This window comes from Rhinoraja longicauda, chromosome 15, assembly GCF_053455715.1.
Source record: "Rhinoraja longicauda isolate Sanriku21f chromosome 15, sRhiLon1.1, whole genome shotgun sequence".
Classification (NCBI taxonomy): domain Eukaryota; kingdom Metazoa; phylum Chordata; class Chondrichthyes; order Rajiformes; family Arhynchobatidae; genus Rhinoraja; species Rhinoraja longicauda.
In genome coordinates this window covers 12,176,157-12,203,232 of record NC_135967.1, presented here as the reverse complement: position 1 = coordinate 12,203,232, position 27,076 = coordinate 12,176,157, and the positions used below count along the sequence as shown (strand labels likewise).

At 44.1% G+C, this 27,076-nt stretch overlaps 1 protein-coding gene across 2 annotated transcripts in view; it reads right to left on the bottom strand.

Moving 5' to 3' along the window:
• commd5 (COMM domain containing 5) overlaps positions 1-27,076 on the bottom strand; it is a 55,247-nt gene that overhangs the window by 4,942 nt on the left and 23,229 nt on the right. For both annotated transcript variants that reach the window (XM_078411926.1, XM_078411925.1), the window contains exons 5-7: positions 23,169-23,219; positions 19,128-19,223; positions 16,722-16,797 (exon numbers count right to left, since the gene is read on the bottom strand). In XM_078411926.1, the coding sequence (XP_078268052.1) occupies positions 16,722-16,797; positions 19,128-19,223; positions 23,169-23,219 (223 nt within the window). The remainder of the gene's footprint in view (positions 1-16,721; positions 16,798-19,127; positions 19,224-23,168; positions 23,220-27,076) is intronic.

Genomic DNA, 27,076 nt, shown 5'->3' with positions numbered 1-27,076 from the left:
CCACTTTCTTATCCACACGCGACACACTAGGGGGGGATATACACACTAGGGGGGAATATACACACTAGGGGGGAATATACACACTAGGGGGGATATACACAGGCCAATAAACCTGCAAACTCACACGTCTTTGGGATGTGGGAGGACACCGAAAGAAACCCATGGGGTCACAGGGAGAACATGCAAACTCCACACAGACAGCTCCCGAGGTTGATGCTGAACCCAGGTCTCTGTTGGTGTCAGGCAGTGGGTCTACCCCAGCTGTGCCATTGTGCTGATCCAACATGACCGAAGTGAGGATAGGAGAGCCTCTTCCATGCACGTTGAAACTGACCATTCAAATGTTCTTGCAATTCGCAATTATAAGTACAAATGAATAAACCTAGAAGGGGGGCATTTAACTCGCTATAAATGCGGCAGTTGTGTGAAAGAGCTATCCAATTAATCCCATTCCCATACTGTCTCCACCGTTGTTTGTCTTTCCTGTTCTAATATGGTAAATTGTTCTTAAGAAAAGGGGGGCCTTATTGAAAGTTACGGAATAGTGAAAGCCCTGGAGAGAGTTGATTTGGAAAGCACGTTCCACTAATGGGAGAGTCTAGGACCAGAGGGCACAGCTTCAGAACAAAGGACGTACTTTTACATAGAACATGAGAGGGAATTTCTTTAGTCAGAGGATGGTGAATCTGTGGAATTCATTGCCACGCATTCTCGTAAATCTTCTCTGCACTCTTTCCCACTTAATGACATCCTTCCTATAATTCGGTGAACACAACCATAACTTCCACAGCTTGAAGCTATCAGCACAAGCTTCAAGAAAATGAGGTGGGAAAAAAATATTTTGTACTCATTTGTCTACTTTTTCCTCCCCACATAAATTCCGTGTGGGTGAATTTCATTGCATATCTCAAATTTTTGGGTAGTGGCTTGTGAATTCTGTCAGGGTGAATTTACATTCCCCGAACAGCCATAAAATGGGTGCCGCCTGCATAAATAACATAATCTGCACTTACATAATCATCTTTAACAAAATAATTGGCCTCTGTAAAAATTGTAAATTGTCCCTAGCGTGTGGGACAGTGTTAGTATGCAGGCCGAAAGACTTGTTTCAACACTTTATCTCTAAAGTCTAAAGGAGTATTATTGGTAATCTTAGATGACGAGAAATGGTGACTCCCAATCTCCCAGCTATTAAAGGTTACAGAAGACGTTATTTGTAATTGTTTGCATCTAATTTTTTTAAAGCCTCCGGGACTGGAATTCGGCCAAGATAGCACAATGCAGAACACATGGAGGAGATCTAGTATGAAAAATTCACTTACACTGAAGTCAACGGGCATAAACTTCAGAGGCAGAGTTCAATGTACGTAGGTTTTACATTGCATGTTTAGTGTGTACAAGATATATATTTCCACCTCTGAGATCAAATGAGAAGGTGACAGCTAATCTAGGTGGCAGAGGATTATCAATTAGTGAATGGTTGTTTTTAGGGCATTCAGGTGAGGAGCACTCAGATGCAAACATACTATTATTTGCATTCAGAACACGAAACAAAATGTAAAACAATCATTAGAATGGTTATTAAAAAATAACTTTGTAATGCAATGCTCAATAAATCTCTGGAAGCATGATCACCCATGGACAAAATACAATATCCTAGTGCCAATCTGAATGTGCTAATATAAGTCCCAGTCCCATACTTCTTTCCTTTTCTAATAGAGTAAAATGTTCTTAAGAAAGGGGGGACCTTATTGAAAGTTACGGAATAGTGAAAGTCCTGGATAGAGTTGATTTGGGAAGGATATTTCCACTAGTGGGAGAGTCTACAAGGGGGTTCAGCCTCAGAATAAAGGACATACTTTTATAAAGAAGATGAGAAGGAATTTCTTTAGTCAGAGGATGGTGAATCTGTGGAATTCATTGCCACACAGGGCTGTGGAGGCCAAGTCATTGGGTATTTTTAAAGCAGGGATTGACAGATTCTTGATTAGTATGGGTGTCAAAGGTTATGGGGAGAAGGCAGGAGAATGGAATTGAGGGGAAAGATAGATCAGCCATGATTAAATGGCAGAGTAGACTTAATGGGCCAAATGGCCTAATTCTGCTCCAATTGTTAAAGTTTGTTTTCTCTAGACAGACAACAAGCAACAAAGTCAGTGGTAAAACAGTAAAGTCTTTATTACGCCAGGTGGGAGTGGGGAGGTCAGCACCGGGTGTCATCAGACTCCCAAGCTCACCTCGTGTCCCACTTGGGGTTTTTTTCAGTGCGCCCCTTCAATGGGGTCCAGTAAGGATTTAGTCAAGGAGAATACTTATCTCTTGTTACCAACATGTCTTGTGGTTTCCCTGCCATGTATATCCTTACGTGTCTGGCTGCCTGTTTTCTCCTGCTCGGGGTTTTACCATAGCTCGGATTACTCTTTTTGCTGTCTTTCGCGGGTGTATTTTAACTCCTGTTCCCAGCGTTTCGCTCTGTCTATCTCTAGCTAGTAGCAACCTCCCAAAGCCTGTCACTCCGTGTAATGCCTCCCAGGTTTCGATTTTCCTCAGGCAGAATTCAAGCTCTTTTCCTTCAAGAACGTAGCCATCAGCTCTGCCCCACTGACCAGGCCTTGAAGCTATGCAAGCAAGCAATTTCCCCTGCTGGAATTGTTCTTCTAGCAGTGAGCTGATGGCTACGTTCTTGAAGGAAAAGAGCTTGAATTCTACCTGAGGAAAATCGAAACCTTGGAGACGTTACAAGGAGCGACAGGCTCTGGGTCAGAGCGATGGGGGAGCTCCGGTACTATACATGTGTTATCTGGATCCAGAAAAATGTAAAGATTACCGACAATTGTCTGCTTCATTAACAAAAAGGTTGGGAAATATTACAATTAGAATGCCAGTGGCTAGATGACCAAGAAAATAGATTGGAGAAAGAAACATTAAGCACTGAAAAAGGGCATAAACAATTGATTATTAAGAAACAACCGGTTAAGAAAAATACCTCCGGAGACCCCTGTCTGGTATGGCAACCCTGTTTATAGAGGAGGATGAGGGTCAGCAGGTAGGGTACAGACCTCTACCCTACGCCCCCTTACCTCAGGAAACACAAGCCCTTTACCCCCCCTTACCCCAGACTACAGCCCCTCCCACAGTTAGACAAAGAGAAGTCGAGTCAGAAGAAGACCGAGAAAGGGCCGAGAAATGTATGGAGGAAGGAGAAGTAATATCACATGTGTTGATGGGAGAGAGCGAAAATTTTCTGGAAAAGATTGGTCATGTCGGATGTTATCCATGAAATTTCTAAAAGTGGGGCAGGAGGTGAGCTTGGGAGTCAGATGACACCCGGTGCTGACCTCCCCACTCCCGCCTGGCGTAATAAAGACTTTACTGTTTTACCACTAACTTTGTTGCATGTTGTCTGACTAGAGAAAACAAACTTTAACTATGACTTATATGAACTTAAGCTGCACATTTTACCAAAAGCAGGGCACAATTCAATTTGCATCCACCAGACAGTAGATTTGGATCATAATCTGCCTTAGAGTCACACAGCACAGAAACAAGCAGTTCAGCCCAACTTGTCCATGCCGACTAAGATGCCACATCTAAGCTAGTCCCACTTGCCCATGTTTGGCACTTATCCTTCTAAACATTTCCTATCCTTGTACCTATCCAGGTGACTTTTAAATGCTGTTATAGTACCTGCCTCAACTACCTTCTCTGGCAGCTCATTCCATATATCCGCTATTATCTGAGTGAAATAGTTGCCCCTAAGGTTCCTATTAAATCTTGCCCCTTTCATCTTAACATATGTCTGGTTCTTGATTCCCCTACTCAGGGGATTCACTATCTATTCATGATTTTATACAGTTCTATAAGATCACCCCTCATCCTCCTGCGCTCCAAGGAATGAAGTCCAACCTGCCCAGCCTCTCCCTACAGCTCAGGCCTTCGTCCTGGCAAATTGGCCCAAGCGTGTGGGATAGTGTTAGCATGCGTGGTGATCGTTGGTTGGCACGGAGTCTGTGGGTCGAAGGGCCAGTTTCCGCACTGTGTCTCTAAACTAAAGCAATACTTTGTTCTTTTGCAAGAATGATTAGTTAGTTATTCGTCGTTTGTCACCTTATGTCTCGAGGTTATTGATTATTCTACAACTGGAGTCAGCTTTCCTTAAGGTATGTCTACTTTGAAAAAGTTCTCCTCTCTTCAACGAGAGTTTAGCAACATGCTCTCTCACTGCTCCCCCTCTGTGATTCCTCCTGCCCTCCTACACTAAAAAAAACCTACAAACCTACTGACTCCCACAGCTATCTTGACTACATTTCTTCCCACCCTGTCTCCTGTAAAAAGTCTATTCCCTACTCCCAATTCCTCCGTCTATGCCGCATCTGCGCCCAGGATGAGGTATTTCACACTAGGGCATCAGAGATGTCCTCATTTTTTTGGAAATGGGGCTTCCCCTCTTCCATTATAGATGAGGCTCTCACTAGGGCCTCCTCTATATCCCGCAGCTCCGCTCTTGCTCCCCCTCCCCCCATTCATAACAAGGATAGAGTCCCCCTTGTCCTCACGTTCCACCCCGTCAGCCAGCGTATACAACATATTATCTTCCAACATTTCCATCACCTCCAACGGGATCTCACTACTGGCCACATCTTCCTATCTCCTCCCCTTTCTGCTTACCGCAGACACCGTTCCCTCCATAACTCCCTGGTCCACTCGTCCCTTCCCACCCAAACCACCCCATCCCCAGGTACTTTCCCCTGCAATCGCAGGAGATGCAACACCTGTCCCTTTACCTCCCCCCTCAACTCCATTCAAGGACCCAAACAGCCTTTCCAGGTGAGGCAGAAGTTCACCTGCACCTCCTCCAACCTCATCTATTGTATCCGCTGTTCCAGATGTCAACTTCTCTACATCGGCGAGACCAAACGTAGGCTCAGCGATCGTTTAGCTCAACACCTTCGCTCAGTCCGCCTTAACCAACCTGATCTGCCAGTGGCTCAACACTTCAACTCCCCCTCCCACCTTTCTGTCATGGGCCTCCTCCATTATCATAGTGAGGCCCAATTGGAGGAACAGCCTCATATTTCGTTTGGGCAGATGATACCCCAGCAGTATGAACATTGAATTTTCTAACTTTAGATAGCTCCTCTGCCCCTCTCTTTCCCCTCCCCGTTCCCAGTTCTCCCACTGTCTTCCTGTCTCCCTCTACATCCTTTCTTTTTCCCGCCCCCTCTCCTGAGGTCAGTCTCAAGAAGGGTCTTGACCCGAAACGTCACCCATTCCCTCTCTCCTCAGATGCTGCCTGACCCGCTGAGTTATTCCAGCTTTTTGTGATACCTTCGATGCTGCAGTGGCTGGAGGCTATGGGTGATGCTTGTATTCTTAGATAACTGTTCTAACCTACATAGTGCAAAGACATGTCCAAAGCACAAAGTTCAAGGTAACGAGGTGGGGAAAAATACATTTGTGTTGATTTATTTACTTTTTTATCCACATAAATTCTGTGAGAGCGAATTTCATTGCATATCTCAAATTTTTGTGTAGTTGTTTGTGAATTCTGTCAGGGTGAATTTCCATTCCCTGAACAGCCATAACAAGCATGTCGCCTGCATATAAAACATCAGCTGCACTTACATAATTATCTTGAACACAGAAATAGTTCCCAAGTCACTCACAGTCGTAATTTAAAAAAACATGATATTTTTGCAAATAATCGAAAGAACAGGATATTTTGCATTGGATAACCAACAATTTCATCTCATTTGGGGCTTCATAAGACATAGGAGCAGAATCAGGCCATTTGGCCGATCGTGTCTGCTCTGGTCTGTCATTCGATCATGGCTGATCTATCTTTCCCTCTCAACCCCATTCTCCTGCCTTCTCTCCGTAACCTTTGACACCCTTACTAATTAAGAACCTGTCCATCTCTGCCTTAACCAATGACTTAGCTTCCACCGCCATCTGTGGCAATGGAACCCACAGATGCCTTTAGTAAAGTTTAGTACAATCATAAAACAAAATTCCAGGAAGAAATGATGGACATGTTGCAGAGTAGAGAAGGATACTGCAGTGAGCTTGGAATGATAATGCCAGGGAAGATAACATGGAATGAATGTGGGTAGAAGCGGGGAAACGCTTTACGTCACTAGGTGCTGTAGAATTTTTCCCAGTATTGCCAACCACAAAGTAACGAGCACTTTCCTTCAAGGAGAATAAATTTAATAGAAGACCAGATTCTAGCAAGTCATATGATTAGTACGGAACAGTGCTGTGAAAGAGCATTAAAAGTTGTGAGTTCAATGCTGTGCTTATTTTGTGGAAGAAAAGATGGTGGTGCAGATGATTAATAAACACGCATGTCACAGGCCCTTCGGTCCATCGAGTCGACACTGACCAACAATCCCCGTACATTAGCACTATCCTACACACGAGGGACAATTTATTATTTTTATCAAAGCTAATTAATGTACAAACCTGTAAGTCTTTGGAATGTGGGAGGAAAACGGAACACCTGGGGAAAACCCACATGGTCATAGGGTGAATGTTCAAACTTCATACAGACAGCACCCATAGTCAGGATTAAACCCGGGTCTCTGGTGCAGTAAGGCAGCAACTCTAACACTGTGTCATCGGGCTGGTTTGTTAGCATATACGAACACAAATGAAGCACTGATTGTGGGTAATTAAGCTGGAATAAATGTACCCAGAGGAAGATTTGTGCTTGGTGTTACAGACCTTTGTATTCAGGAAGGATTATCTCAAAAATCTAACCTACTCTTGGAGAAACAAGGAATTGCAGATGCTAGTTTATAAAACGAGACACAAAGTGGTGGAGTAACTCAGCGGGTTAGACAGCATCCCCAGAGAACATGGAGAGGTGACGTTTCGGATTGGGACAGTGGGTCAGTTAAAAGAAGGGTCCTGACCCGAAATGTCACCGACCCATGTTCTCCAATGAGTTACTCCAGCACTTTATGTCAATCTTCAGTATAAACCAGCATCTGCAGTTCCTTCCTACACACTAAGAATACTTCCTTCTCGAGAAGATAGATGAGGTTAGTTACGTGGCGTGAAGTAATTTTTGACTCAACAGGGCAGAAGGTGAGAGCTGACTGTAACGCTAAGAAACATTCTGTCGACAGCAAGAAAAAAGTGAAGGACAGAAAGTGTTGGAACTGTGAGAGGAACTATGAGTTCCAAGGAATACACGGTACCCTGCTTTGATAAAATGTGCAGAGTGCAGGTTAAGGGCAATCATTTTACAGATAAATAATCAATAGACAATAGGTGCACGAGTAGGCCATTCGGCCCTTCGAGCCAGCACCACCATTCAATGTGATCATGGCTGATCATTCTCAATCAGTACCCCGTTCCTGCCTTCTCCCCATACCCCCTGACTCCGCTATCCTTAAGAGCTCTATCTAGCTCTCTCTTGAATGCATTCAGAGAATCGGCCTCCACTGCCTTCTGAGGCAGAGAATTCCACAGATTCACAACTCTCTGAGTGAAAAAGTTTTTCCTCATCTCCGTTCAAAATGGCCTACCCTTTATTCGTAAACTGTGGCCCCTGGTTCTGCACTCCCCCAACATCGGGAACATGTTTCCTGCCTCTAGCGTGTCCAATCCCTTAATAATCTTACATGTTTCAATAAGATTCCCACTCATCCTTCTGAATTCCAGCGTATACAAGCCCAGTCGCTCCATTCTTTCAACATATGACAGTCCAGCCATCCTGGGAATTAACCTTGTGAACCTATGCTGCACTCCCTCAATAGCAAGAATGTCCTTCCTCAAATTTGGACACCAAAACTGCACACAATACTCCAGGTATTGTGTCACCAGGGTCCTGTACAACTGCAGAAGGACCTCTTTGCTCCTATACTCAACTCCTCATGTTATGAAGGCCAACATGCCATTAGCTTTCTTCACTGCCTGCTGTACCTGCATGCTTCCTTTCAGTGACTGATGTACAAGGACACCCAGATCTCGTTATATTTCCCTTTTCCTAACTTTAAACCATTCAAATAATAATCTGCTTTCCTGTTCTTGCCACCAAAGTGGATAACCACACATTTATCCACATGAAACTACATCTGTGCAGTGTCCCCACTGGTCACTGCCTGCCATTCTGAAAGGGACCCGTTAATCTCTACTCTGTTTCCTGTCTGCCAACCAATTTTCTATCCTTGTCAGTACCCGACCCCCAATACCATGTGTTCTAATTTTGCCCACTAATCTCCTATGTGGGACCTTATCAAAGGCTCTCTGAAAGTCCAGGTACACTTCATTCACTGGCTCGCCCTTGTCCATTTTCCTAGTTACATCCCCAAAAAACTCCAGAAGATTAGGCAAGCATGCTTTCCCCTTCGTCATGGAAAATCATCAAGCAGCGTGAACAATTGATGAGGTGTTCGGAACAACAGTATTTATAGTTACTAAGACGAGTGGTTGGCAGTTTTATTTATAAATAAATCAGGCATCCCCCTGAGTTCTTGATGGTTGCAAGAGCTAAACACAGCATTACGCCAATTCACATATATAAGAAAGCCACCAGATTTTAAACTTTAAATCTGCAATTATATCTTATACAACAGAGAGCCGTACACCACAGGAACAGACCCTTCAGCCACGAATGTCCGTGCCGAACATGATGTCACGTTAGTCACCTCTGCCTGCACATGATCCGTATACCTTTATCCCTGCATATCCATGCACTTATCTAAGATAGACACAGAGTGCTGGAGTAACTCAACGGGTCAGACATCATCCAAAATGGATGAGTGGCGATTCGGGTTGGGACCCTTTTTCAGAATGTAACTCGTTGAGTTACTCCAGTACTTTGCGTCTATCGTTAGTATATACCAGCATCTGCAGTTCTTTGTTTCTACTTATCTTACAGCCTCTTAAACTCCACTATTATATTTGCTTCTACCATTGCAGCATGTTCCAGGCACCTACCTCCCTCTGAGTAAAAGACTTGCCCTGGAAATCTTTAAACTTTGCCACTCTCATCTTAGAGCTGTCCTCTAATCCCTAAGATTTCCACTTTTGGGAGAAAGGTTTTGACTGTCTACCCTATCTATGCCTCTCAGACTTTTAGATATTATCACGTCCGATAGTCCAGAGAAAACAATCCAAGTTTGTCCAACCTCTCCTTAAAGCTAATACCCTCTAAGCTAAGCAGCTTTCTGGTAAACCTCTTCTGCGCCCTGTCCAAAGACTTTCCTGTAATGGGGCGGCCAGAATCTATAGCAGGGTATATTTTCCTACTGGATGATAAATATAAGTATTGGTTAAATGTTTTGTTCGATTTGGAGATACAGCATGGAAACAGGCTCTTCGGCCCACTGAGTACCATCTGACCTCCAATCACCCATTTACACTAGTTCTGTTATCCCACTCTCTCATCCGCTCCCTACACAACTTAAGGGGAATCTAAGGAGATCAATTAACCTACTAAGCCGCATGTGTTTGGGATGTGGGAGGAAAGTGGAGCACCTGGAGGAAACTCACATGGTCACAGGGAGAACTCCGCATAGACAGCACCCGAGGTCAGGATCGAAACTGGGTCTCTGGCGCTATGAGGCTGCAAGTTTATCAGGTGTACCACTGTGCTGCCCTAATCTAGGCCTGTGCTGACTAAAAATATAGGTTGGACTGTAAGATTTCCACTGGGACAAGTGGTGTGTATGACATGGGTAATACTAAGTGCAATGATAATGATACATCTGAAAGCACACCATTCATGAGTCATGATACATATCATAATATACTTTTAGCCAGTAAAAACATTTTGTGATGGAATTGGACAGCACTGAATCAGAATTGATGAAACAATAAATACTTTGTAATATGTCCTTTGTTGGGCTCTGTGACCAAATCAGATAAGCTGAATGAAACACCAGATCTGGTTAGTCAAGATATTCCAGTTCTGGTAAAAACATTGACTGCCTGAATTTTGCAATGGTGCAAAGGCTAGGCTGGTTAGATGACCATGTTTATGTTTAGGTCTGAATAAAGTGCATAATACCATTAAAAGACAGCACTATCCTCTGTCAATGAAGAACAGTACAACTGCACATTGTCATAGCAGCTTTGTCGGCACGGTGGTGCAGTTGGGTAGGGCAACTGCCTCGCAGCGCCAGAGACCCGGGCAGGATCCTGATCTCAGGTGCTATCTGCGAGAAGTTTGCACGCTTTCCCTGTGACAGTGTGGGTTTACTCCGGGTGCTCCAGCTTTCTCTCACAACCCAACGACGTGCGGGTTTGTAGGTTAATTAGCCTCTGTAAATTACCCCTAATGTATAGGGAGTGGATTAGTAAGTGGGATAACGTTGAACCAGTGTGAATCGGTGATCGATAGTCAGCATGGTGTTGTTGAGCTGAAGGGCCTGTCTCAATGCTATGTCTTTAGACTTAATATGAACAAACCTAGCCTTAAGGTTTTTACGGTCTATATATCTGAAATGTGTTTTCATAGGTATGTTCATGTGAATAGTTATCATATTCAACTACTTTCCATACTGGAAGGTACTGCTGGAATTGTTTGCTATGAACGCTACGCAAGTTTTCCAAACACTAATGCTGAGTAATTGGAAGGACTTCGGGCAACAAGAATCATTGCTGATGTGTAACAAACTGGAAGGTATGATTCAAGTTATGATAAACACTTTGATGTACTGATTTAAAGGTAGCGTCAAGTCAGGGCAAGCTTATTGGCATTTGCACAAGTGCGGTGAGGTGAGGTGGCGGTGCGATGAAAATCTTGCTTACAGCAGTATCACAGGCACATTAACCCAGACAACACACCAAAACATATATTACATGCACATTAAACATAAATTATACAAGAAAGTGAAAAGAAAATGGCTATGCAAATAACTAAACAAAATTAGAAAAACAAGGCACAATGTGCTGGAGTAACTCAGCGGGTCAGGCAGCATCTCTGGAGGGCATGGATAGGTGAGGTTTCACACAGTGCTGGAGTAACTCAGCGGGTCAGGCAGCATCTCTGGAGGGCATGGATTACTGAGGTTTTGGATGGGGGACCCTTCAGACTAATTGAGGTAAGGGAGAGAAAACTGGAATAGAGGTGGAGGGAGAGGGGAAACAAAGCCTGGCAAGTGATTTGTGGATACAGATGAGTGGGGTGGGGGGTGATAGGCAGATGGGTGGACAAAGGAAGAAGATTTATTTCTTTGGCCTTCGTCCTCCTGAGATGCTGCCTGACCTACTGAGTACCTCCAGCACTTTTTTTTGTGTCTTTTTTTTCCTAAACCAGTATCTGCAATTCTTTGTGCATAAATTTTATTTATACATGGGCTTGTTACTTGTGTAACAAGCCCATGGTAGTGCAAGTAACTTTGGAATAGTGTGCAGAAAAATAAAAGCCAAGTTTTCGAGGCAGGGCATTACTGGACACGTAACTAAAACTAGGGATAGACGCAAAATATGGGGATTGGCAGTGGTGGAGGATACTAACAGCAGGCCAGGAATCCCCATAGAGGTTGTAAGATCATGAAAGGGATAAGGTAAATGCAGAGCTTTTTACCCCGAGTAGGGGAATCAAGAACCAAAGGACATAAGTTTAAGGAGAGCGGGGAAAGAATTAATAGGAACCCGAGGGGCAACCTTTTCATAAAGATGATGATGGGTATATGGAACGAGCTGCCAGAGGTTAGTTAAGGCAGATACAATGACAATATTTAAAAGACATTTAGACTGGTACATGGATAGGAAAGGTTGAGGGATATGAGTCAAATGCAGGCAGGTGGAACTAGTGTAGATGGGACATCTTGGTCAGCATGGACAAGTTGGGCTGAAGGGTCTGCTTCCATGCTGTATGACTCTCTAACTATATCAATGAATACTGTGTTTACAGGCCTGTAATGCTCTGCAAGTATGAATTTAATTGTTCCGTTGTTTGTACATTAGACAATTAAACACTCTTGACTCGTTTAACGTTCATGTTTGTTTTGAAGTTAAATTTGTTTCGAAGGCAAAGATGTAAAGAGATCTTTAACCCCACCAAGTCAATACTGTTACCGTGGTCATTGAGATCACCGCTACTTGATTTATTTACTTTGCCCCATGTTCAGGGCCGTTTTTACAGCATTATGGGCCCCCGGGCAAAGCAGTGTACTGGGGCCCCTACCGTTACTCTCCCCCACCCCCCTTTCCCTACCAGCCCCCCCCTGTCGTGCCGGCGAAAACCACTTACCGAAAAGCACTTAGCGATGGACTAAGGGTGCTACATTGTTGCGAAAAGCACTTACAGATCGCTGTGAGAAGCACTTAGTGACCGAAAATGTTGCGAAAAAAGCACTTATTGAACCTACATTTTTAAAGTAGTATTTATTTATTGCGTCACTTAACCTACACAGATCAGCATGGGGCCCCTATGCTCGTGGGGCCCCGGGCAAGTGCCCATCAGGCCCATGCATTAAGACGGCCCTGCCCATGTTCTAGTGTAGTTCAGTGTAGAGATACAGCATGGAAACAGGCCCTTCGGAGCACGAGTCCGCACTGACCATCCATCACCCATAAAATCATTTTATCCTACACACTCGGGACAATTTAAAGAAGCCAATTAACCTACAAATCTGCACATCTTTGGAAGGAAACTAGAGCACCTGGAGAAAACCTGGAGAAAACCCACAGGGAGAACGTAGAAATTCTGTACAGACAGCAGCCATAGACAGAATTAAAACCACGTCTCTGGAGCTGTAAGGCAGCAACTCTACTGCTGTGCCGCTTGTCTGTACTGTGAATGAAGCAGCAAATCTTTAGACCAAACGATTATGTAAAAATCGATAGTTGGCTGTTATTCATCCTTATACAAGTTTAATGTTTCTCAGGTCCTAATTATCATTAATTTCAACACTGACCCATCCCAGTATTTATTGAGTAACCCAAGCTGCAATCAGATCTTAGTCGCCATGCAACAAGTTTAACACCCACAGTAAACTAAGAACTTAAGTTATATTTCAGCAAGTTATTCAGGGGTTCAAGATCTTCAGCTGTTTTAACCCTTGATAAAACAAAGCAAAACAAAAGCTGAAGTTGAGCAGTTGTAAAACCCCTAAATCTTCGTTCTGAGTTTAATATAGGTATTTTATTTTGCTACAAGCAAAAGATGATTTTTCTTTGGAACCACAATTAAACAGGAATCAATACTGGGCCTACGCAGCTGAAGGCATGCTGCCCAACTCTAATTGAAGGCACAATATTGTAAGTTGACATCGTACTCAATGTGAATTATAAAGAATGCGAGGGGGTATAAAATCAAAAACTCTTAGCCAGCTTTCAGTGAAGAAAATGTAACCAGCACAGTCTCAGAACATGTCACTATAGATAAAACAGAGTGCGATACAAAATCTGCCTTGTAACGGAAATGCAAAAGAACTGAGACTTTGGCGAGCTTGTGACGATTGTAGGTCTGGAAAATGTTACAAAGAGCAGGAGAAACGATGCCATGAATAGATTTAATCATGCTAAGAATTTTAAATTTGGGCTGGAAGGTCACTGGGAGTACAAATAAATTTGGCGTGGAATGAATTTGGTTGGAGATGGGATATTGACACCATGGAATAATGAGAAGAGATGAGCTATCAAGGGGCGACCAAAATGGTCAAATATGGAGTCCTTTACATATAATTTAATGGAGAAAAGTTCAAATCCAGTTTCAATTTCACACAAGAAGTTCTAGAAGATATAATAGCTCTGCTTTCATTTTGTTGCTAATTGGCTTTGGTAAAATTGTAAATTGTCCCTAGTGTGTGACAATAGACAATAGACAATAGACAATAGTGTGTAGGACGATAGTGTTAGTGTGCGGGGATTGCTGGTCGGCACGGACTCGGTGGGCCGAAGGGTCTGTTCCCGCACTGTATCTCTAAACTAAACTAAAATAGAAGTCAGCTCAGCAATGGCAGCTGACCAAATGGTTATATAAAGTCTATAATTGGCAGCATTGCTTCCTTATATAAGTTTGATGCATCTCGAGTTCTAGTTGCAATTAATTTTCTACACTGACCCCTCTCAATGTTTATTGGGCAACTCAAACAACAGGCAGATCTTACCGTCAGTGTGCAAGGGTCCTGCACCTACCAGCAGCCTAGACTGTATCTGGGCAACTAACTTATTGAACAGATCTTCAGGTTTTTAACCCTTGATTTTAAAATAAAACCCAACACTCACAAGCTGAGGTGAATCATTTCGAAAGTCTCTGAAACGGTTGGCTGCACACAGTTATGCTCCATTTCTATTGCTGGTTGTATTTTTAGGCTAGATGTATCTTAACTTTGGCAGTACATGAAGATCTGTCCCTGGAACTCTGTGAGTAGGGTCCAATAATCAATCACTAAAGAATGTAGACAAGAAACCTTTTCAACACTGTTGAGAAGAGCAGTGTTTAGTTACTGGGATAATAGTGCAGAGACCTTGACAGTCGATCAAATGACTAATAAAGTTCAAACATTATAATTGGGAACTGGGAATTTTATTGGAATTAATTCCAGTAATTGGGAATTTTACTTCAGTTAACTAAATAATCTTGTCACTATGTGGGTTTATTCCGGCCGATCTGGCTTTCTTCCACATTCCAGGGATGTGCGGGTTTTGCAGGTCAATTGGCCTCTAAATTACCCCTGGTGTATCGGCAGTGGATGCGGAAATTAGATAATGTAGAACTGGTGTGAATGGGTGAACGATGGTCGGGTGTGGACTCGGTTGAAAAGCCTGTTTCATTGCTGTATCGCTAAACTAAACTAAACATACTTTAGTTTCTGGTCTGAAGAAGGGTCTCGACCCGAAACATCACTCATTCCTTCTCTCCTGAGATGCTGCCTGTCCCGCTGAGTTACTCCAGCTTTTTATGTCTATCTTTAGTTGCTGGTGTTCCAAATCATGGAAATTCCCTTCTGTGGTTCCGCATTGGATTATAACCCATGCATCTATCAAGTGCAATGAAACTCTACAGCTCTATCGAATCGATTTCATGAAGCACAAAAAGATCTAACTGCAGCATCAATGTTTTCTATTAACCAGCTCCCACCCGTCTTCCAGGCATCGAGCCAGGGACGTGCTGTTACACAATGTGTTGCTGCAGTCAGCACAAGTTGTAAAGTGTCACACGTTCTTAAATGCTTCGGCTGTGGTTTTGCCAGCCAGTGCCACAAGGCTATATGGCCATAAGACATAGGAGCAGAATTAGGCCATTTCCTCTATAGATGCCGCCTGACCAGCTGAGTTCTTCATGCACTTTTTATTGCTCAAGATTCCAGAATCTGAGGTCTCTTGTGTTTAAATCGTTCATAAGGCCAAAAGATTATAAAAGACATTGGAGCAGAATTAGGCCATTTGGCCCACGGAGTCTACTCCACCATTCAATTACGACTGATCTATTTTTCCCTCTTAACCATATTCTCCTGCCTTCTGCCCGTAATCTCTGACGCCCTTACTAATCAAGAATCTGCCAATCTCCCATTTAAAAATACCCAATGATGGCCCCCACAGCTTTCTGTGGCAATGAACTTCACAGATTCACCATCCTTTGGCCACATAAATTCTTCTTCATCTCTATTCTAAAGGTATGCCTGAGGCTGTGCCCTCTGGTACTAGACTCTCTCACTACTGGAAAAATCTTTTCTATGTCCACTCTATCCAGGCCTTTCATTATCCGGTAGGTTTCAATGAAATCGCCCTTCAATCTTGTAATCTCAAGCGAGTACAGGTCCAGTGCCAACAAACGGTCATCATATGTTAACCCACTCATTCCTGGGATCATTCTCGTAAACCTCCTCTGGAACCTCTCCAGAGCCAGCACATCGTTCCTCAGATATGGGGCCAAAGACTGCTCACAATACTCCAAATGCGGACATAAAGCCTCAGCATTACATCCCTGTTTTTATATTATAATCCTCTTGAAATTAATGCTAACATTGCATTTGCCTTTCTTACTACTGATTCAACTTGCAAACTAACCTTTTGGGAATCCTGCACCAGCACTCTCATGTCCCACTGCACTTCCGATTTCTGAATCCTCGCACCATTTAGAAAATAGTCTCCGCCTTTATTCCTACTACCAAAATGCCTGACTGCACACTTTGCTATACTGCATTCCATCTGCCACTTCTCTGCCCACTCTCTCAATCTGTCCATGCCCTTCTGCAGAGTCCCTGCTTTCTCTACACTACCTGCCTCTCCCCGTATCTTCAGATCATCTGCAAACTTGGCCACAAAGCCTTCAATTCCCTCATCCAAATCACTGATATACAATATGGTGTAGTGGCCCCAGCACTGACCTTTGCAGGACACTGCCAGTCACCCATTAAAAAACCCTTTATTCCCACTCTTTGCCTTATGCCGTTCAACCAACCTTCTATCCATGCTAGTTTCATGCTAGCTATGTTCAGTCTGAAGAAGGGTCTCGACCCGAAAGGTCACCCAATCCTTCTCTCCTGAGGTGCTGCCTGACCCGCTGAGTTACTCCAGCATTTTGTCTCCCTTCGATTTAAACCAGCATCTGCAGTTTTTTTTTTAGTTTCTTCCCTCTTGATACCATTCTCATAAACCTCCTCTCAACCCTCTTCAATACCAATACATCCCTCCTCACATATGGGGCCGAAAACAGAAGTGGCCCTGTGCAGAACCCAGCAATGAAGAGGTTCATTGTCTCACACCAGCAGAAACATTGCACCCAAAATAATTCAGCTCTCACGAGTACTCACCTCAAAACGATGAGCGTTTCCATCTGACAACTTCAACTGCATCAGTATGGCTGGTTGCAGAGCACGGGTTAAGGAACTGTAAACATAGTATCAGTCAGTGGCAAACTGAGAACACTGGAGGGTACGTGGGTTGCAACCGGTGGGGATCGCAGGGATCGGGCACTGCTGAAGATCCCACAGAGGTCAAACAAGTGCATGGATCGGACGCAGCCCGCAGTGGTACAGAGCGGCGGAGGACACCAACAGCATCGCCAGGCCAGGCCGTCCCCTGCAACTCTGGCTCCACCTTCAAGGAACCATGCACCTGCACTCCAAGAACCCTAAACTCTACAACACTCCCCAGAGCCCTACTTTTCACTGTTTAGGTCCTGCCCATGTAAGACTTTCCAAAATGCAACACCTCACATTTCTCTGTATTAAATTCCATCAACCATTCCTCAGCCCATCTGGCCAATCACTCAAGATCCTGCTGCAATTTTTCACAACCATCTTCACGATCTGCAAAAGCACCCACTTTTGTATCATCGGCAAACTTGCTAATCTTGCCATGTATGTTCTCATCCAAATCATTGATATAGATAACAAACAGTAACAAGTCTAGCACCGAACCCTGAGGCACATCACTAGTCACAGGCCTCCAGTCCGAGAAGCAACCTTCCACCATCACCCTCTGCTTCCTTCCATGAAGCCAATTTTCTATCCATTCAGCTATCTCTCCTTGGATCCCATGCGATCTAACTTTCAGAGCAGCCTACCATGTGTGCTACCAAGGAGCAGCCTTCCTTGTCGAGGCTCTGTACTCTAAAAACAGAAACTTGTAGGGCACAATTTGGTGCCGGAAACAGGGTGACTCTTTTGTGCAATGCCTCGGTGAAGTCCACTGTACTTACACAACAATTGTTGCACTTTTTAACTTAGCTATGATTGTGCTTATCTATGATATGGTTTTACCGGATTGTACAAAACAAAGAATTTCACAGCATCTATATTTCACGGTACCTCGGAAAAGCAGCCAACATAATCAAAGACTTGTCCCACCCCAGTCATTCCTTCTTCTCCCAGCACCCATTGGGCAGACGAAAGGTTGAAAGCGAGCACCACCAGACCCAGGAACAGCTTTTTCCTCTCTGTTATCGGGCTTCTGAATGGTCCTTCCATAAGTGAGGGGACTGTCCCGATTCTTCAACCTACCTCATTGCGGACAATGGACCTTTCCCTAGGACTATTACGCTGCAATGCTGGGGACTATTACGCTGCAATGCTGGGAACTATATTCTGCACTCTGCACCGTTCTCATCGTTCTGCCTTTTGTACTTGAGTTTGGCTTGATTGTATTCATGTATAGTATTATTTGCTTTGATTGGATAGCAGGCAAACAAAAACTTTTCATGAACCTCGGTACACATGACAATAAAAAACGTAAACCGAAACTGAATAGAAAGAAAGAAAGAAATCTTCTCCACGTGCTATCACAACAAAAATAATATTATTCCTTTCTTCCAAAAGTCTACAGATTCTAATGGCCAGTGGGGACCAGTGGGAGAGCCGGATAAAGGAGCAGAGATGCAGATTTGCCACGATCTTACTGGATGGCAGAAATTACTCAGGTGCTGTCTGTGCGGAGACAGCACATTCGCCCTATGACTATGAAGGGCTGAGCTACAGGAAGAGGGTCAGCAGGCTCGGACTTTATTCCTTGGAATTTAGGAGGCTGAGGGGTGATCTTATAGAGAGGTGTATAAAATCACGAGAGGAATAGATAGGGTCTTTTTCCAAAGTAGAGGAATCAAAACCCACAGGACCATAGGTTTAAACTGAGAGGGGAAAGATTTAGTAGGGAACCTTTTTTCACACAGATGGTTATATGGATTGAGGTGGTGGTTATATGGATTGAGCTGCCTTTACATTGAGAAAAATAGTTGAGGCAGGTCCAATACCAACTTTAAGAGACATTTGGACGGGTACATGGATTGGAAAGGCTGAAAGGGAAGTGGGCCAAAAGAGGGCAGATGAGACTAGCTTACTTGGGGCATCGTGGTCAGCATGGATGAGTTGGGCCAAAAGGACTGTGACCTTATGACTCTATTGTGTAATATCTAAAAGTGTGCTTGGGTATTTACAGTAAAATCCCAAACTCTGGAAGATCCCCATGAAACTCTTGAGGGTGCCAAACTATTGGGATATCTCTGTATTTTTTCCCAATGATTTCAAGTACACAATACCAATTAAACTATTGATTGTTGCTATGTGTATTTAGTTGTTGAATCTGCCATGCCACTCCCATGTTATGCCAAGGATTGTGCAAGGGGAGTATTGACACGTCTTTGAAAGTCAGGAAATGACACCTTTTGAATGGAGACCCAAACAAGATTGAAGAGAAGGGAATGCGCCACGACGTGATTGTACCTGGAAGAAATGGCCACGTCAACTCGCCATCTGAAATCGTCAACACTGGGCAGCCGGTTCCCTTGTTGCAAGGCGGCAGCGTCCAACACTGAGCGTCTTAAAGCAAAAGAAACCATTGCAGTGCAAACTTTAACACACGGCTCATTGGAAATGTTCAAACTACAGGTCAAAAGCAACCCTTTCCAAAGTCATGTCGGCACATAACTGGTTAATGCAGAGAAATCATACGATTAAAAGGCAGCTTAATGAGTCCAAATGGTGTCAGAAAACAAAATAAATCACAACAGATTTTAAATTCAATAGCTTTAAGCAAAAAAAAAAACCCCAAAGATTTTCATCTCTGGCCTTTGTCCAACCATCTGCCTACCAAACCACACTTTGAGCACAATCCAGTGGCAGTGCTCTGTATGTGGAGTTAGCATGGTTTTAGGTTCAGCTTTGGGTTTCATATTGTCTACTGTGCCGAGGTGCAGTGGGAAGCTTTGTTCCGAGAAGATTTCAGGCTTCTATATCTTCTGCCAGATGGGAGCGGGGAGAAGAATTGACCGGGCTGGGACTAGTCCTTGATTATATTGGCTCACGTGGGATTCCCCACATTTCAAAGAGGTACAGGTTGGTAAGGTAGGTGAATCTGAGGAGAATGGCTGCTAGGGAAAATTAGCAGAGAAAATTAGCATGTGGTTTGCTTGCCATCATTAGTGGAAACATTAAGTATAAATCAGGAAGTCAAGATGCAGCTTTATACAACTTCGGTTTGACTGCATTGTGCACAGCTCAGGGCCGTCATATTGCAGGAAGGATGGATGCCGAGGCTTTGGAGAGGGTGCAGAAGAGGTTATCCAGAATGCTGCCTGGATTTGAGGAAACTAGCTGCAAGGAGACGAGCTGTAAGCCTTGGATTGTTTTATCTGGAACAGCAGAGGTTGAGGGGCGACCTGACAGAAGTAAATAAAATTATGAGGCATGGATAGGGTAGGCAGTCATAACCTTTTCCCCAAGGTGGAAATGTAAAAGACTAGAGAGCATAGCCTTAATGTGAAATGTGGAAAGATCAAAGGAGATATGTGGGGACAAGTTTTTTTTTTTACAGAGCGTGGTGAATGCTTTGCCAGGAGTTTTGAAGAGGCTTTTAAATAGGCACATGGAAATGCAGGGAATGGAGGGGTATGGATCACGTGCAGGCAGATGACATTAGTTTATCTTGGTATCATATTTGGCACAGACATTGTGGGCTGAACACTGGGCAATGTTCCTAAGCTGTACATTTCTACGTTTTGTGTTCTAAATGCTAGCATAGACTCAATGGACCTAACAGTCTCCTTCTAGGTCATAAGGAACCTTGTGGGCAAGGGCCCTTCAGTAACACACAGCACCATGGGCCTGAGGCACTGCTGAAGTTTCACAGAGCTGACTAATGACCATAAACAGGCACTGTTGCGCCACGTAAATACACTTAATCCATCTGCAGCAGAGCCAAAGATTTGCTAGGTCAATGTGTTCTTTGGCAACAGATTTCATATCACACAGCAAAATCAATAAACACAAAAATGCACACCCATTATGGTGTTTACAGTACTGAACATCGGAATGTTATCAAAACTAATTCACAATGTGATCTTTTGCATCAAATATTCTACTTTAAGACGGTCTGCTGTCAGCTGATTTGGTGTAAAGCATTAGAGACATTAAAAAAATTGTCAGTATCGGGTAGTTTGATTACTACGAGTGCCAGGAATTATGGGGAGAAGAGGGTTAAGAGGGAAAGATAGATCAGAGATGATTGAATGGAGTAGTCTTGATGGGCCGATTGGCCTAATTTGGCTCCTATAATTTATGAATTTAAGAGTAGTGAAATCCAGATTACAGAATCATAGAAAATTAATGGTACAGAAGGCCATTCAGCACAATATGTTTGACTTTGTCAAAGAAAGAGCTCACCAGACAAATTCTTCCAATACCAGGACATCCTCTCACTTTTCTTCAAGTGCTCAACCAAGTACTTCTTAAAAGTACCAAGCCTTTGTGAGTTCACCTCTCCCTCAGGCAATACGTTCCAAATCCCTAACAACTTTTATTTGACTTTTTTTCAATTTTCCCTCGAATCCTTTTACAAACTCCTTTAGTTAGTTTAGTTTAGTTTATTGTCACGTGTACTGAGGTGACAAACGTTTTTGTCTTATGCTAACCAGTCAGCGGAAAGACCATACATGATTGCAACCGAAGATAGACACAAAAAGTTGGGGTAACGCAGCAGGACAGGCAGCATCTCTAGAGAGAAGGAATGGGTGACGTTTCGGGTCGAGACCCTTCTTCAGACTGGTTAGGGATAAGGGAAACGAGAGATATAGACAGTGATGTGGAGAGATAATGAAACAATGAATGAAAGATATGCAAAAAAGTAATGACAATAAAGGAAATAGGTCATTGTAAGCTGTTTATAGGGTGAAAATGAGAAGTCAGTGCAACTTGGATGGGGAGGGCGAGAGAGGGAATGCCAGGGCTACATGAAGTGAGAGCAATCAATATTCATACCACTAGGCTGTAAACTGCCCAAGCAAAATTTGAGATGCTCTTCCTCCAATTTGAGCTTCGCCTCACTCTGACAATGGAGGAGACCGAGGACAGAAAGGTCTGTGTAAGAATGGGAAGGAAAATTAAAGTGTTTAGCAACCGGGAGATCAGGTAGGTTCAGGCGGGCTGAACGAAGGTGTTCCGTGAAACGATCGCCCAGTCTGCATTTGGTCTCGCCGATGTATAAGAGTCCACATCTTGAACAACAGATACAGATGAGGTTGGAGGAGGTTCAAGTGAACCTGTGCCTGATCTGAAAGGACGGTCGGAGTCCCTGGTCAGAGTCGAGGGAGGAGGTATAGCGACAGGCGTTGCATCTTCTGCGGTTGCAGGGGCAGGTACCTGGGGAGGGAGTGGTTTGGCTGGGAAGGGATGAGTTAACCAGAAAGTTGTGGAGGAAACGGTCTCCGCAAAAGGTGGCAAGGGGTGGAGATGGGAAAATGTGGCTAGTGGTGGGATCCCGTTGGAGGTGGTGGAAATTTTGGTGGATTATGTGTCGTATGCGACGGTTGATGGGATGGAAGGTGAGGACGGGCGGAGCTGCGGTGTACCAAGGGGACAAGAGTGAGGGCCTCATCTATGAAGGAGGAAGGGGTGAGGTTGGAGTAGGTAAGGGGAGTGGAAAAGTTGAGATGGTTGATGTCATACCGGCAGTTAGAAATAAAGAGATCTAGAGAGGGTAGAAGGCCGTTCTGGGGAGTCCAAGAGGAGGGGAGCCGGTGGAGACAGTGGAGTGATGATTACAAACAAGCCATACATAGTGCACAGATGATAAAGGGAATAACATTTAGTGCAAGATAAAATCCAGTAAAGTCCGATTAAAGAAAGTCCAAGGGTCTCTAATGAATTAAATCTATGTCCGTGGTTCCCTCTGCTAAAGAAAAAACGGGTCCTCTCTATTTAGTCTGTCAAACCCATCCATCAGTTCCATCCCATCCTAATACTAACTCATTGCCTCCCATGCTGACACACCTGGAATTCCTGGGATTCCTTTTACCTCTTGCTCCTTTACACCCATTCTCAGCTCTCCCCGTCATCTGCTCTCTTTCTTGTTTCCTTGTTTTATTTTTAAAGAAGTGCATAAATGCCCTTGACATTTAAAAGACACTTGGACCTGTACATGGATAGGAAAGGTTTAGAGGGATATGGGCTAAAATAGGGCAAATGGAACCAATTTAGATGGGGCATCTTGGTCGACATGGACGTTGAGCTGAATGGCCTGTGTCCATACCGTATGGCTCTATGATTCTAAGTATGTTGCAATACCTCTTCACTCATTGAACTGAATGCGTAGGAGCAGTGCAGTACTTAGTACTTCTTAAGTTACAATTTATTTTGTTTCAGAAGCCAAAAATAAATCAAAGCAAACAGTTAATTTTGGCCACTTTTGTCCGGAGTTTTCTGGGTTTTATCAGCTGTTGTAACCCATATTACTGACACTCTTTGAAGAAGCAAACGTGATAAACCTACCTGTTACCAAATACAACACTTGCAAAGTCTGAAATAAGCTCCTCTGGAATTCTGAAACAGATAAAAATGAAAGGAAAGTGTTATGTTAATCAGAAGAGCACAGTTCAAAACATATGTAGGAAGGAACTGCAGATGCTGGTTTATACCGAAGATGGACACAAAATACTGGAGTAACGCAGTGGGTCAGGCTGCATCTCTGGAGAAAAATAATAGATGACGTTTCGGGTCAGAACCAAAGTAGTCAATGTTCACACCAATGTAAGCTGTCCAAGCGAAATATGAGGTACTGTTCCTCCAATTTGGCTTCACTGTGACAGTGGAGGAGGACGAAGACAGAAATGGGTGACTATAATCTACATATCGATTGATAGCAGCGCTGAGGAGGAGGATTTCCTGGGATGTATGGTTTTATAAACCAATATGTAGAAAAACCGACTGGAGGACAGGCCATCTTAGACTGGATATGGTGTAATGAGGAAGATTAGTTAGCGATCTTGTTGTGCAAAGCCCCTTGGGCAACAGTGGAATTCTGCATTAGGTTGGAAAGTGACATGGTAAATTCAGAGATTAGGGTCCTGAACTCAAAGAAAGGAGACTTTGAAAGTATGAGACGGGAATTGGCTATGATAGACTGGCAAATTATACTTACAGGGTTGAAGGTGGAGATGCACTGGAGGACTGGGAGAAATTTAGAACTCAGAGGAAAGCAAAGGTGTTAATTAAGGGGGAAAAAGAGCATGAAAGAAATCTTGCGGGGAATATAAAAACTGACTGCAAAAGCTTCTTTAGATGTGTAAAAAGGAAAAGATTAGTGAAGACAAATGTAGGTCCCTTACAATCAGAGACAGGTGAATTTATAATGGAAAACAAAGAAATGGCAGAACAGTTGAACGAGTACTTTGGTTCTTTCTTCACTAAGGAAGACACAAACAATCTCCCACAAATACTAGGGGACCGAGGATCTAGTGGGAGGGAGGAACTGAAGGGAATCTACATAAATCAGGAAATGGTGTTAGGTAAACGGTTGGGACTGAAGACAGATAAATCCCCAGGGCCTGATGGTCTGCATCCCAGAGTACTCAAGGAGGTGGCCCTAGAAATCGTGGATGCATTGGTGATCATTCTCCAATGTTCTCTTGACCCTAGACCAGTTCCTGTGGACTGGAGGAGGGAGAGAGAAAACGGGGAATTATAGACCAGTTAGTCTTACATTGGTAGTGGGGAAGATGCTTGAGTCGATTGTTAAAGATGTTATAGCAGCATATTTGGAAAGCAGTGCCAGGATCGGTCAAAGTCAGCATGGATTTATGAAAGGGAAATCATACTTGACTAATCTTCTGGAAATTTTTGATATAACAAGTAGAACGGATAAGGGAGAGCCAGTGGATGTGGTGTATCTGGACTTTCAAAAAGCCTTTGACATGCTCCCACACAAGAGATTAGTGTGCAAAATTAGAGCACATGGTATTGGGGGTAGGGTATTGACATGGATAGAAAACTGGTTGGCAGACAGGAAGCAAAGAGTAGGAATTAACGGTTCCTTTTCAAAATGGCAGGCAGGGACCAGTGGGGTGCCACAAGGCTAGGTGCTGGGACCCCAGTTATTTATAATATATATTAATGATTTAGACAAGGGAATTAAATGTGACATCTCCAAGTTTGCCGATGAGACAAAGCTGGGTGGCAGTGTGAGCTGCGATGAGGATGCTATGAGGCTGTAGGGTGACTTGGATAGGTTCAGTGAGTGGGCAGATGCATGGCAAATGCAGTATAATGTGGATAAATGTGAGGTTATCCACTATGGTGATAAGACCAGGAAGGCAGATTATTATCTGAATGGTGTCAGATTAGGAAAAGGGGGGGGGGGTGCAACGAGACCTGGGTGTGCTTGTACATCAGTCACTGAAAGTAAGAATGCAGGTACGGCAGGCAGTGAAGAAAGCTAATGGCATGTTGGCCTTCATTGCGAGAGGATTTGAGTTTAGGAGCATGGAGGTCCTACTGCAGTTGTACAGGGCTCTGGTGAGACTGCACCTGGACTATTGTGTGCAATTTTGGTCTCCTAATTTGAGGAAGGCCATCATTGCTACTGAGGGAGTGCAGCGTAGGTTCACCAGGTTAATTCCCGGGATGGTGGGATTGACATTTGATAAATGAATGGGTCAACTGGGCTTGTATTCTCTGGAATTTATAAGGATGAGATGGGTTCTTATAGATACATATTAAATTCTTAAAGGATTGGACAGACTAGATGCAGGAAAGTTTTTCCTGATGTTGGGGGAGTCCAGAACCAGAGGTCGCAGTTTAAGAATAAGGAGTAGGCCATTTACGACTTAGACGAGGAAAAATTTCTTCACCCAGAGCGTTGTGAATCTGTGGAATTCTTTGCCACAGAAGGCAGTGGAGGCCAATTCATTGGATATTTTCAAGAGAGAGATAGATTTAGCTCACGGGGCTGAAGGATTCAAGGGATATGGGGAAAAAGCAGGGACAGGGTACTGACTTTTGTATGATCAACCATGATCATATTGAATAGCAGTGCTGGCTCGAAGGGCCGAATGGTCAATAGACAATAGACAATAGGTGCAGGAGTAGGCCATTCAGCCCTTCGAGCCAGCACCGCCATTCAATGCGATCATGGCTGATCACTCTCAATCAGTACCCCGTTCCTGCCTTCTCCCCATACCCCCTCACTCCACTATCCTTAAGAGCTCTAGCCAGCTCTCTCTTGAAAGCATCCAACGAACTGGCCTCCACTGCCTTCTGAGGCAGAGAATTCCACACCTTCACCACTCTCTGACTGAAAAAGTTCTTCCTCATCTGCGTTCTAAATGGCCTACCCCTTATTCTTAAACTGTGGCCCCTTGTTCTGGACTCCCCCAACATTGGGAACATGTTTCCTGCCTCTAATGTGTCCAATCCCCTAATTATCTTATATGTTTCAATAAGATCCCCCCTCATCCTTCTAAATTCCAGTGTATACAAGCCTAATTGCTCCAGCCTTTCAACATACGACAGTCCCACCATTCCGGGAATTAACCTAGTGAACCTACGCTGCACGCCCTCAATAGCAATTCTGACAGATTCACAACGCTCTGGGTGAAGAAATCTTTCTCGCCAATGTCCGGTCACTCTCCAACAAGCTGGATGAGGTAAGGCTGTGGATCAACACCCAGCGATCCCTGAAAGACTGCTGCGCGCTGATCTTCATGGAGATGTGGCTCAACGCGCTGGTCCCCGACGGGGCTGTGGAGCTAACAAACCGCTCACTACATCGTGCAGATAGAACAAAGGACTCCGGTAAGAGCAAGGGCGGTGGGCTCTGCATCTACATCAACAATGACTGGTGCACCAACCACTCCGCAATAGAGAGCTACTGCTCCCCAGACCTGGAGTACTTACTGCTCAAATGTAGGCCATTCTATCTGCCGCGGGAGTTTACGGTGGTCATCATCATGGCCGAATACATTCCCCCACAGGCTAATGCTAACCTAGCACTAGCACAGCTACACTCGGCCATCAGTAAGCAGCAGGATGCCCACCCCAACGGTGCCTTCATTGTTGCAGGGGACTTCAATCAGGTCGACCTACGAGCCTCGTTCCACAAATTCCATCAGCATGTGCAGTGCCCTACCAGGGGCTCAAACACACTGGATCAGGTGTACACCAATGTAAAGGACGCCTACAGAGCTCTCCCCTGCCCACCCCTGGGACAATCCGATCACCTCTCACTGTTTCTACTGCCCGCATACAAACCCCTCATCCACAAGACCAAACCCACAATAAAGACGGCCAAAATATGGCCCGAGGATGCCACCCTACAACTCCAGGACTGCTTTGATCGCACCGACTGGGACCTGTTTGCACAACAGGCCACCTACGGTTCAGAGGTAGACTTGGAGGAATAC